This window comes from Petromyzon marinus, chromosome 22 (genome assembly GCF_048934315.1).
Source record: "Petromyzon marinus isolate PM22_M1 ecotype Great Lakes invasive population chromosome 22, UKy_Petmar_22M1.pri1.0, whole genome shotgun sequence".
Lineage (NCBI taxonomy): Eukaryota > Metazoa > Chordata > Hyperoartia > Petromyzontiformes > Petromyzontidae > Petromyzon > Petromyzon marinus.
The window spans coordinates 11,094,471-11,107,843 of NC_133688.1; the positions used below are offsets into that span (position 1 = coordinate 11,094,471).

Sequence of the window (13,373 nt, forward strand, 5' to 3'; positions counted from 1 at the left end):
TGCTGGCAGGAGGTCACGAGACAACCCCCCGGTGTCATGGGTTGAGTGACTGAGATGACTGGCAGATGCAACCAAGCAAGCCCAGCAGTATATAACACAACTCAACACGTTCGTCAATAGCACACTGTGGCCTTCAGATAAAATATCTGAATATATAACACATCATGTTTTGGGCAATGACCCTTTTTCATTGCACGCAAAAATATAGATGCCAGATAAATAAAGTTAATGATGTTTGTAGACTGCACTTTACACCATGGGGCCGGATGAGAAGTACATTTTTAAAAATGTGTTTTTAGTTCCCAGTTTTTTTTTATGCGGATGTAAATAGTTACACTGTAAGTATCTATTTAATAACATTCACTCTTCTGTCGCTGTTAAATGAACTAAATTGTATTAAAAGTAAACTGATAAAATGTTGCTGGCACATTGCATTGTGGGTAGATTTGTCTTTGTGAGCACAAGGCACAATCTACCTATCAATGCATTATTAACGCCGTCACTCTGGCCTCTCCATTTTCGCTATGAAGGACCATTGCCCGAAACGTCACCTATTTTATATTTTATTCTTTTAAGGCCACACACAATCATATTGACAAATATGCTGGGATTTAGTTTTGTTCATCGTGCTTGTGCACCACTGCCAACGCATCAACATCACACAAATAATCAGCAGTAAATACTCGGTGTCTCTCAACTCCAGTCCTTGTAGTATATCACGGTAAAGCTACCCATCATTACCACCCATCTTCTTCCAGCGTATGGCAAGTCGGTCTAAACTACACGTGTGTGAGCCATATGATGATAGCGCCAGGAAGTAGTGCGACCGGCGGACGTGGATTGATGCAGTTGTAGGCGATAGGGTCCATTGTGTGGTTCGGGTGGCCGCAGTCATTACACCGCGGGTCATCTAAAGTTCATGGAAGATGTGTGCGCAGAGACCGGTCGCCGTTCTGAAGCGGCTGAGGGAGCAGCACAGGTTTCTTGGCAAAACAAAGCCGTGCGGAGCAGTGGTGGGGGCGGCTATCCATCATGCGCATGCAGCGTGCAGTGCCTCAGTTGTTGGCACGTGAATGGAAGAGATTGGTAGCTTAAAAAACCGGTGAACCGTGGGGCAGGGGTGTCGCGAGGACTTGAGTTGAGAAACACTACCGGTAGATGGGACATGGTTTGGCCAGCAATGAACGCGTGCACGCACACACGCACATATACGCATCCAGGCATGTACAGGTACAGATCTTTTGTCAATCCACTGCTGGATGAGAGTCTTCCCATGCCATGTCAGTCATGGTCATTCTTTGACCGATGCATATGGAGCAGCACGCTAACCATTGTACCTCCGATCCAACCCCCTCCCCCCCCCAAAAAAAATACGTGCAATATAATTTCTAAATGCAGTTTCTCTTTTAGATCGTGAGATGGATGATACTCACCACAGTGCCACTCATTCATTCGTAATTTGTCTCTCATCCACACACTGTCCACGTTCGATGCTGCTCAGATTGCGAGACACGATGACCCACATTCTAAGCTTGCCACAGGTGCACGTAGGGCACTCTCCTCCGCACTGCATCGGTCGTTAATCGATGGCGTTGCTGCCCTTGCAGGCACGGTTGAGATCACCGCGGCGCTGCTGCACCACGCCGGCAAGTACGTGTGCCACGTGAGCAACGCAGCCGGCTCCGCCAAGAGGCACGTCAGCCTCGTGGTGCACGGTGAGCATCGTCGGGCTGGGCACGCCGCCCTCACCGTAAACGTTTTAAAAACTACACTCAACTCAACTATTTTTTATTTTACCAGGTAAGGCGCCACTCTGCAATGTAATTTTTTTTTCAGTAGCGACCTGGTCAAAAGTGATAACTCAGCGAAGTGGCTTATCACGTGGGAATGTGAAGCAGGCAAATGCTCAATGAACACACGTTGATTCTAAATGTGGAGGGAAAAACCGGAGGAGCCAGAGAAAATTCCACGCGACCACGGGGAGAGAAATGCATTGTCCTTGAAACTGATTGGTCCACACCAGAGACGGCTTTCTTTTGAGCCTGGTCTCAATTGGTGCTAGACCAGATGACGCCAAAAGGCGTACAGCTCAAAGACAATGCAATAACAAAGTAATGAGGGCTCGGGGTAAGCATCTACATCATTAGACCTCCTTTGCCAGTACAGTGAAACCTTGGATTACGAGCATAATTTGTTCCGGAAATGTGGTCGTAATCCAAAGCACTCGTATATCAAAGCGAATTTCCCCATAAGAAATAATGGAAACTCAGATGATTCGTTCCACAACCCAAAAATACTGTATTCATATAAAAATGATTAATACAAAATACCTTTTTATATTTTTATATTTAAATTTAATATAAAGTAATCAAATTTATTAATTACATTTAATCGTGGCTGGTGCGAGGGAGACGAGAGAGAGGAGAGGAGGAGGAGGGTTATTGTGTAGGACGACTTTCAATTGCAGTACAGTTACTAAAGAACAGTCACTACACTTGGACACAAAATAAAAAAATGCTTTACGCGCACACACATGGTCACAACACTCTACTTGAGTAAACAGTATACGCTCGCACAGATGTTGACTATACGAGTGAGGCACGCCGACTTAGACCGAGCATGGAAGATGATTACCCACAATCCCGCAGCAAGAGAGAGAGAAGAACCATTGGCTCAGTTGTGATCACGTGACACTCGGCAGACAAAGCGTATACTGTACGTACTGCTTGTATTGCAAGACATCACTCGTTTCTCAATTTATTAATTATTTAAACATTTTGCTCGTCTTGCAAAACACTCGCAGACCAAGTTACTCGCAATCCGAGGTTTCACTGTACCAATATAGGGCAAAATCCTATTCTTATATATTGCCGATTGCTGAAGGCCTCAGAGGGAGTCACCGTCGAGTTTTTGTTTTCTGTCGTTCAGAGGCTCCGGTCATCAAGGCCCCGCCGTCCCAGATGGAGGTGATTGTCAACTACCCCATCACCCTGCCGTGCGAGGCCAGAGGGACGCCTCAGCCAACCATCACCTGGCAGCGAGAGGGCATCAACGTGATCACGAGCGGTACGGCCGCACGAGGGATCACCATCATCGACGGGAGCGCTTGTCGGTACCACCTAGGGTAGAAGAACTTAAGTGCTTCCAATTTACTTCTATGGCCAATAGCAGTGGGTTATGTCATAAACATTTGAACTGAGTGGGTTATCAAATCATTATCTCTTATTCACCGTATATATAAAATGCAGTACTGCTAAAGCATTGCTACTTTAGGTGGTACCAATTTTTGGTCTCGACCATGGATTACCGCTTGGTCCAGGTCTGATCCAGACCGGGGCACAATATGGTGGCGCACGCTGGCAATTCGGGGCATTAAGTGCAGGGCTTGTGGATCACGTCGAGATCATTACATGCCTCATGCATGTGACCTCCCGCAGAGCCATGAGGTGGCCTTTGAAAAGCAGTACAGCAAGTAGGACGTGGATGAGCCAACATGGGTTTTCGATTGTCGTCCCCTTTCGTGCCTGCGGGTGTTCCTCGGGCTGTCCAGTTTCCCCGTGCACGCATGGAAGCACTCGACGATGAATTACCCAAGCATCCCAGTGCAGTGCCCTGCTCGCTAGAAGAAGAAAAAAGGCCTTGAGACTCAGCGAGGCTTTCCTGGATAAAGGCCATGAACCGTATTTCCATTGTTAAAAACGATTATTATAATTGTTACGGTAAAGTCGGCGCAGCCGTTGACGCCACCCGGCCCGCCGCGGCGCGCGCGTGCCGTTAGGAGAGGGCTTCACGGTGCTGCCCAGCGGAGGGCTGCAGATCGCCCGGGCGGCGGTGGAGGACGGAGGCACCTACATGTGTGTGGCGCAGAACCTGGCCGGCACCGCCTTGGGCAAGGTGAAGCTCCGCGTGCAAGGTGAGAGAGAGAGAGAGAGCGTGGCACTGGGTGGCCTCGCGCCACCACCAAACGCCGGAGTCTCCCGCTGACCCTCACCCGCCTCTCCCCACCCCCCCCCCCTCCGATGATAGTAATTGGCTACACAGTCTGGCGTTTGCGCCGTTCTTGCAGCGCAAGGCTGATTGCGGTAGGCGCTGCGTTTCACAAACGGGCCATCCTCCGCCGTGATTGCAGTGTTGATGTTTCCAGATTAACGAACTTGCGAGTCGTGGTCGGGACTCGGCAACTTTGACCGTGATGCCAGCACGCGTCATGTGATCTTTAACTTCCACTGTGAAGCAGAGGGATAGCCTGTATATTTGGAGTTTGCGTGTCGCTCTCCCCGTGGTCACGTGGATTATTCTCCGGGTCCTCCGGTTTTTTCCTCCACATATAGAATCAACATCATGCGTTTAGAGTATTTGGCTGCTAAAATGAAATAGTTTAGGTTGGGTATGTGTATTCATTGATTATACACCTGTATTATTGACCAGGGCTGCCGTGGGACTCAAACCATCAACCTCCAAATGTTTCCCCCTCTTTGTCCTTTTTCCCCTATCTTGATTAAAGAATCCCCTTCCCGAAGGATGCATCTTCCTACTCTCTAACAGTGATTGGAGATGCTATCACATTCACACACTACTTAATACTATACATCAAACTGAATTTAATTCGAAATAACCAATGGTATCGCTGACTCAGTAGCAGAGTTTCCACATTTATATGGAAACATGGCGAGATGTTAACTCCCTCGCCTGGTATGGAGGAGGTCGTGGGTTCGATTCCGACCCAGACACCCTGTTCTATATTTGGAGTTTGCGTGTCACTCTCCCTGTGGTCACGTGTTTTTTTTCTCCGGGTCCTCCGTTTTTTTCCCTCTACATTTAGAATCAACATCACCACGCGTTTAGAGTATTTGGCTGCTGTATATTCCACACGACAAGCCACCTCGTTGAGCTATCATTTGTGACCAGGTCGCTTCTGAGCAAGAGCTGCATAGCCAAGTGGCGCATTACCTGGCACAAATGAAAACCGTTAAAATAGCTACGTGGCAGGTTAACGACGTCAGCCATCACCGCCGCCGCCCCCCCCCCCTCGCAGTGCCGCCCTCCATCCTGCCCCACGCTGCCGAGCTGGTGGTGATGGCCGACCGGACGGTCACGCTGCCCTGCAACGCCGAGGGCTCCCCGACCCCCGTCATCTCCTGGCTCAAGGACGGGCGGCCTTTGGGAGTCGAGGCCCCTTCGTCTCCCGCCACCGCCGCCGCCGCCGCTGGTGCCGGCGGGGAGGGCGGCGCGGCCGTGCGGAGGCGCGTGCTCGCCTCGGGCGCGCTGCAGATCGCCTTCGCGCGTCGCAGCGACGCCGCCCGCTACACCTGCACGGCCGCCAACGCGGCCGGCTCGGCGAGCTCCCACACCAAGCTCGTGGTGCACGGTGAGATGCAGCCCTCGCCGTGCGTCCCCCGGTGGCGAGTGACTGCACGCACCTGTGCACGCTAGTCTATGCCTGTACACGCCTGCACACGCCTACACATGCCTGCGCAGACCTGTACATGCCTGCGTGGGGAGCGGTAGGCTAGCGGCTTACGGCCAACACCAGGGACGGTTATCTGAACCGGTCCTGGGCCTCCACTTGGTAAGCCGAAATCAGTACCTGGTGCGGTGTGTGAACATCGCCACTGGGGAGAAAAAGACGACCGAGCGCGGTGCTGGCCACCTACCCCGTCGTGCCGGCCTTCATAGACGCTACTCGCTAACTGCGCTTGCGCCAACAGCGCTGTTAAGGCTACACAGGAGGGGGGGGTAGGACCACCACGTGTGTCCGCCAATGGGCTGTGCTTCACACGCCAGTTGCCACTGACTTGCCACGTCCCTCCTCGCCCCGCCCCGGTCGACGCAGTGCCCCCGAGTGTCCGTGAGGGCGCGGCCCAGCTCACCGTGCTGGAGCATGGGAGGCTGGAGCTGACGTGCGCCGTGGACGGCCTCCCCGAGCCCACGGTGTCGTGGGAGAGGGAGGGCCGAGCGCTGCACGATACGCCCGGAAAGTACGCGCTGCTGCAGGGAGGCACGCTCGCTCTGGAGAAGGCGACGGTGGGTGTGCATACGCGCGCGTTGTATGTGCACGTGCGCGCGTTGTGTGTGTGTGGGAGGATCCTGGCGATGCGAGTTCGATTCCCGCTCGCGGCCAACACCAGTGACGATTATTTGAACCGGTCCTGGCCCACCTCTCGGTCGACTCAGCCTCAAATGAGTTCCTGGTGCGATGTGTAAACATCGCCACGAGGAAGACAAAGGCGGCCAGGCGTGGTGTTGGCCACCCACCCCCTCGTGTGCCATGCCGACCTTCATAGGTGCTCCCTAGCAGCACTTGCCCCCACAGTCTGTTCAGGCTATACGGGGGATCTTTGTCGACTGAAAACAATACAAACGAAACAGTAAAAATGTGACCAAAAAAAAGATTGTTTCAAAATATTTTAATCACAAGGGGGGTGGTGAATTGTTACTCCCCGATTGCACATATAACATAGAGAAGGGGCACGTGAATTTTCTCCTTTAACCTGCAAAACCGATGTACATGTACACACAAGGGGCGTTCAGAAAAAACTATTCTGGCAATGAAATGAACAACACTTCCATTCAATTGCTTACAATTATATGATACAAACTCGACATGAATGCTCTTGGTCCAGCACCGCTGCAGCTTGGCAGTGCCCGTCTCTTAAATTTCGATTTAAAGCTTTCGTGACTGCAAGGATTCATCTTCTTTGGTTCTTTCGGTAAAGTCACGTAGAATGAGAAAAAAATAATAAAATAAAATAAGACAATAAAATTCTCACGACGTTTCGGCCACGTACAGTGCGAAAGAAGTTGGCTACGTACAGTGCGAAAGAAGTTCAATGTATACATTGCGCACCACTGCCAACGCGAGCGTCGCCAAACAATCCGTTTGTCCATGACCGCGATCGCTTCACCGTACTCGTGCGCGTGTTCGCGTGCGTACCGCCCCCCGCCCCCCCCCCACCTTTAGCCGGCGGACGCGGGCGACTACACGTGCGTGGCGGTGAACGCGGTGGGCAGGGACTCGCGAGCGACGCTCGTGAGCGTGCACGTGCCACCCGCGTTCACCGAGCTGCCCGGCGATGTCTCCCTCAACAAGGGGGAGCGCCTCGTGCTGGGCTGCACGGCCACGGGCATCCCCACCCCCAGCATCACGTGGTCCTTCAACAACAACATCCTGCCGGGTAGATGGCCCGCTCAGCTGGCGCCGCCGCTGTCGCCGCGTTCCGCCGCAATTCCCCCCTCTCTCTGCTGGCCACTTGCGTAGGCCATCAGCCGCTCGACTGGGCAATGAGACTTCCTGCGATGGGGGCGATGAGGCCATTTTGAGAGCAGTAAGGCACTTCAGTAGGGATTGAGCTACTTCAGTAGGCAATGAGCCAGTTCGGTAGGCGATGAGCCACTTCAGAAAGCAAAAAGACATATTCGATAGGCTATACTGTAATCATATAAAACCAGTGGAATGCAGTGCAGCAAAGTTTAGACTGATTTTGCCTGTCTGTTCTGTATGGGATAGAGCGTTACCCCCTCGCGTGCGTGGGATTTCTCCGGGTGCTCCAGTTTCCTCGCACATGCATAAATAACATTCACTAATTAGCTGGAAACATCTCAATACCAAACCTGTCGACCCCTTATCATTGCCTACCTTGTTACAGACCAATTCAGACTTTATTGGTCACCCCGTGCCCCCTATACATCTCAAAGTTCATCCTACAAGGTCCAATCGCAAGGGAGAACACACAAAATAAACAGACAACAAAACAGGTGTTGCCCATATTGAAACGTCTGTACACCATAGGGACCTGAAAACTCAATTTCCCTGTACAAAAATACGGCTAAACCGTATGGGTTGACAGGTATGCAATACACAGAGATCTGCGGAGCAGCTGTTGGCATCGGCTCACCGCCTGGCAGTCTTCCAGCTTGCCTGTGGTTCCACAGCCATTGTGAGATGCATTTTGCATGAACGGCGATGCTGTATCGAATTAAAAGATGCGTTTAGAGTATTTGAAATGTGCGTTTCAAGTGATTTGGCTGCTATACATTTCTTCATGATAAGCCACTTCGATGAGCTATCATTTGTGGCCAGGTCGCTTCTGAAAATGAGCTATATAGCTCGGTGGGCCTTACCTTGTAAAATAAAATGAAACATTTCGTTTAACCATCAGATATGTATTTATGCCACAAACCCAGAATATGCGCAGGCTGTGGCTCGTCACCCTGACCTCTGTGCCACCTGACCAGCTCGCCTCGTTGCGCGTTCTTCTCTCTCCGCCGTCTCCTCTCCCTCGCCGTGTGTCATTCGGGATTCAGTGACGCCCTCGAACGCGAACGGGCGCAGCGAGCTGGTGGTCGACGGCGTCTCCAAGTCGGACGGCGGCACGTACACCTGCACGGCCACGAGCGCCGTGGGCTCCGTGAGGGCGCTGGGCTCCGTCTACGTCAAAGGTGCGACCGGTCACGACGCACCGTTGACACTCGAAAACACCTCCAGTGACGCACAGCGGTGCCACCTCATCGCGACGTGGACATTTAACCCTTTCCCGTTCCGATTCCATTCCGATGACGCACGTGTACGTTATCGGAATGGAACCGGAAAAAAAACTAAAATAAAAAAACTTCATCGGTACCGAGGCTCCCAAAAGGCCATGACGGGAGGGCATGTGGCACAGTTTGGTGCCAGCTATCATAGAGTGCGGTCGTGTCACTACAGTTCTCTGTAGTAGGTACAATGTCTTTAAAAACATTGCCCCTGTGGCCTCTATAAATAAAATGAAGGCTGAACCGCTTGCGTGCCCTGAGGTTCGGCGGTGAACGGGACCCACAATGCAACTTGCAGACATCCGTAGTGGTAAAGGGTTAAGATGAGGGTTGAAGCGGTAAAACTCGAGATATTTGCTGTTCGTGGGTTTTTTTTGCAGTTGGGTGTCGTTCCATGCAAAGGGGCCTGCATTCTGCTGGCAAGCGTGGTCACCATACGTTTATAGCCGGGCCCGCGTAATGACAACATCATCACCGTTAACTCCATTCTAGCGTGCGACTCTTTAGGCGGGCAGTGGTGGCTATGCTACTGCACGTAGCCTCTAATCCAGCACTGTGGAGGTAGTAGCGAGGGTTGGTCGATGGCACAAATATCGTGAAACTCCCTTCCCATTTGGCGTCAAGGAGGGAGTGTACCCCTGGAACGTTATAATAAGGCAGCAGAGCAGAAATGTCCACTCCACCTGTTCCGTCAGTATGGGATAGTGTGTTTCCCCCTCGCACGCTTGGGTTTTCTCCGGGTGCTCCGCTTTCCTTCTACGTATAAACACTCATTGATTGGCAGATACCACCTTCATGTAGAAAGGACCACAGAGCTTGGGCAGTTGTCGGCACCGACTCATCGCGTGACTGTTATCCTGCTTTTCTGTGGTTCTTCGCGCTTCCGAGTCGTTCTCGCTGCACGAGAGTGAGCACAAACTGTGTGCATCCCTCGTTGAAATTATTATCTTTGCCACTCTCAATTCACCCACATCACTCCTCATCCACCAGCATCCCTCCCAATCAACCTGAATTACTTCGCATACAACTGCCCCACTCCCCAGCCACCTACACAACTCCTCATCCACCCAAATCATTGCCCATCTACCTGAATCCCTCTAAATCTGCTCGCACCTCTCCTAATCCACGTGCATTGCACCTCAAATGGTCTGTAGAAGGCAGTGCAGCCAGTTGGTTAGTCATCTCTCTCTCTATGTGGAGTTCAGTATGTGTCGTCCCTCCCTGGTGGGGCACGCCGCCTTCCGCGCGTGGACCTGTTCAAGCAGGAATTGTTTTTTACTTCAGAAGCGGGATCCTTCTGAAGGATGCCTCGATACTCGGGGAGTCCCTCCTAGCTGAACAAAATGGACTTTCATTCCGGGACACGGTTGCATTCGTGCGAACGTATATAGCCAGTCGTCCATGATGGGGCCACGGTCAGTTCGCGCTCATTGAACGGCATAAAGTACGGTCACATGACCCACGTGACCCACACCGCATGGGGGTGGAGTGGGGGCTCTCATCCAGCAGTGGATTGACAAAATGGCTGAGCATGACCTATTCGGGTGGCTTGGTTCTTAGAGCGTTTGGATCGCAGTCGGACAGTCGTGCGTTTAAATCGCGGTCGGGGGATGACTTAGCCAACAATAGGTGAATTACCGGTGGTCTTGATCCTGTGTCAAGACTGGTACCCACCATAGGAACGTGGGAAGTCCATCATCACTATCTTAGTGTCGCCAGTGGTGGAAACCGAGCGCCATCACCACCCATCGTTTGAGCAGAGACACGGTAACGTCACCTCGACGGGGCACGCGCTCTCATCCGTTTACCCCGTGCGCAGAGCCTCCCATCTTCGACGGGGACGTGATCACCAATCGCATCGAACCCCTGGGCGGGAACGCGATCCTGAACTGCGAGGTGCGGGGAGACCCGGCACCGGTCATCCGCTGGAACAAGCAGGGCGTGCCCGTCACGGTGGGCAACCGCGTGCGCCAGCTCAGCAACGGCTCGCTCGCCATCTACGGCACGGTGGTGAGTGAGCGAGCGACCCCCGGGGTCCCGGCGCGGTACTAAACTATGAATAAACTATTTTGTTATTTTGTTTTGACCCAAAGAGTGACCAACGTAGGTGTAAGAAAAAGTTTGCGCATATGAAGAAGACAACCTGATGCAGGCAGTGATGAGAAGGAAACTGGCACTATTTGTAGTAGGATGGACAACAACAGGGAAATTAAAAGTGTGTTGTTGTTGTTGTTCGGCAAAATGGAAGGAACCGTAAAGAAAGGAAGACCTAAGAGAGAATGGCTTGACGATGACATAACAGATCGGTGCCAGGAAGATTTGCACTACTTGAGTATATTGGCACAAGACAGAGAGGAAAGTGGAAACAAATGACAAAATGCCCAGTGGACACCTACGGGCTATCTCCCCATGGATCGTGATGATTTTTATTTTACCAGGTGAGGCCCACCGAGCTATATAGCTCTTTTTCAGAAGCGTGCTGACCATTGCAAATGATAGGTCAACAAAGTGGCTTACCGCATGGAAATGTATAGCAGCCGAATACTCTAAACGTCTGATGTGGATTCTGAATGTGGAAGGGAAAAACCGGAGGACCCGGAGAAAAATCCACGCGACCACAGGGAGAACATGCAAACACCAAATGTACAGGCGTCAGGATCGGGATCAAACCCCCGACGACCTGCATACCAAGCGAGTGATTTAATATTTCGCTACCGTGGGGCCTGGCGTGTTGAATGAAAACACAACCCCCATGGATTTAAGTCGGAGCTATTCTATTTAATTACCAAAACTTTATTGACACAGAATAGTGCAGTGGTTTAAATCTGCTTCTGTAAATAAATGGTGAATTCTACTCTGACATTGCAGCTTCTTGGCTCTCGAATCGAATTGAGCACGATGGATATATGGGTACATGTTTGTGTGTGTACGTACGTGCGTTTGTCTCTGTATGTAAGTAGTGGGGAGCGGTAGTGTAGTTGTTAGTGCATTGCGCTACGAGCCCGGCAACCCGAATTCGATTCACTTAGGTCGACCCAGCCTCAAATGAGGACCTGGTGTGGTGTGTAGTAAACATGAAGAGACAAAGAGGGCCCCCTTTGGTGCTGGCCACCCACCCCCTCGTGCGCCATGCCTGCCTTCGTGGATGCTCGCAAACCGCAATTGGCCCAGCAGGCTGAGAAGGCTATAACACCAGGGTACCACTGTATACATATATGTTTGTGTGTGTCCTTGTGTCCATGCACAGAACGAGGATGCTGGCGACTACAAATGCGTGGCGACCAACGACGCTGGAGTCGTGCAGAAAATGGTCACCCTGACGCTGCAAAGTGAGAGGCGATGACACCGACACCGTCGCGCTCGCGACGGCAATCGCACCGCGGACGCTCGGCACGACTCCTCATTCGCGTGACGGAGAGGCTGTTTGCAGCAATTTTTCCTGTCTTTTGCTGATTGCGCTCGTCCTCAGCTGTCAAAATTGTGACAATTAGTCGGCCTGAGCTGGTGGTAGAAATGACAAAAGGCTGACAGCACAAGCAGAATTCTATTTTAATAGCAATGTTAACCAGCAATAAATTACCTTCCTGTGCGGTTCAGAGATTATAGCTCTGAGCCTGCTCAGATGCTGGGTTTTAATTCGGGCAGCACTCTTGATTAAACTGGGTTCTCAAGTGTAGCGAGTTGATGGTTTAAGCCCAGTAACCAATGAATGCACACGCAATATACCACCATATTAAATGTTGGTTTTGGCTAAACTGCAGTTCTAAAACCGTGCCCATCGCGTCGCATGAGTAAAGTCAGTTCTCCCGTTCACGGACAACCCGGTGATCGGCATGAATTGCTCTCCGATGTGTTTTCGCACCGCGCACCCTGCATTGTTTACTGAACCACCCGTGATAAAGAGAGCTTATTAGCCCATCGGACTCCTCCAGATTAAAATAAAGATTCCGACTCTGAAAATCCAGATTTAGCTCGGGCACGACGTCCGACGGTTTCGCTCCGCGCAGCTGCGAGCTGCTTCAAAGGAACTGAAACACGCTGGGGTGCTCTACTGCCCCCGCGCGCTCTCGCAGGAGCTCCCACCTTCTCGGTGGAGCCGACGGACACCGTGGTGGACGCGGGCAGCGTGGCGGCGCTGCGCTGCTCGGCCGACGGGGAGCCCCCCCCGGCGGTCGAGTGGACGCGACGCGGGGGGCGGCCGCTGCGCCTCGACGGGCGCGTGACGGCGGCGCCCGACGGGTCCCTGCGGCTGGCGCCGGCGCGCAAGGACGACACGGACGAGTACGAGTGCGTGGCGCGCAACCTCCTGGGCTCCGCGCTCGTGCGCGCAACTCTCACCGTGCAAGGTCGGTGGGAAAGTTCGCGCTCGAACGCGCACTCGTTCTTCTGCCTCGCACTCCTTCTACTTCAACATGCTGTGCCAGGATGGCTCTGGGATCGTTCTGGACTGTGTGTACCTGCGTATGTTGAACTTCTTTCGCACCGTACCTAGCCAACTGTTACTAGTCTGAGGTGCGGGGGAAGGACGTCAAACTAAACACAAAAAGGAGTTCTAGAGAAATTAGTTTTCAGTCTCGATGATTTAAAAGCGCATAGCTCCAGTGACTTACTAATATCGGAAGGAAGAGCGTTCCAGACGGCCGCAGAAGCGCATCTGAATGCGCGCGAATTCAGTGACTGGTGCTGGGCTGGGCCCTGGGCAGGCTGTGAATTTCCTCCTTGTTGGTTCTGGCCTGTTTCTATCTGGGCTGGATCTGGAATTAAGCTGGGTAGGCTGCCAGATGTCTATGGGCTAGATTGGAGCTGGCTGCTAGCTGAATCTGAGCTGTTTATAAGCTTGC

At 52.1% G+C, this 13,373-nt stretch overlaps 1 protein-coding gene across 3 annotated transcripts in view; it reads left to right on the top strand.

Moving 5' to 3' along the window:
• HMCN1 (hemicentin 1) overlaps nt 1-13,373 on the top strand; it is a 279,869-nt gene that overhangs the window by 230,990 nt on the left and 35,506 nt on the right. For all 3 annotated transcript variants that reach the window (XM_076068718.1, XM_076068719.1, XM_032959068.2), the window contains 10 exons: nt 1,608-1,715; nt 2,929-3,066; nt 3,779-3,913; nt 5,036-5,368; nt 5,834-6,024; nt 6,962-7,175; nt 8,305-8,439; nt 10,352-10,542; nt 11,780-11,861; nt 12,606-12,878. In XM_076068718.1, the coding sequence (XP_075924833.1) occupies nt 1,608-1,715; nt 2,929-3,066; nt 3,779-3,913; nt 5,036-5,368; nt 5,834-6,024; nt 6,962-7,175; nt 8,305-8,439; nt 10,352-10,542; nt 11,780-11,861; nt 12,606-12,878 (1,800 nt within the window). The remainder of the gene's footprint in view (nt 1-1,607; nt 1,716-2,928; nt 3,067-3,778; nt 3,914-5,035; nt 5,369-5,833; nt 6,025-6,961; nt 7,176-8,304; nt 8,440-10,351; nt 10,543-11,779; nt 11,862-12,605; nt 12,879-13,373) is intronic.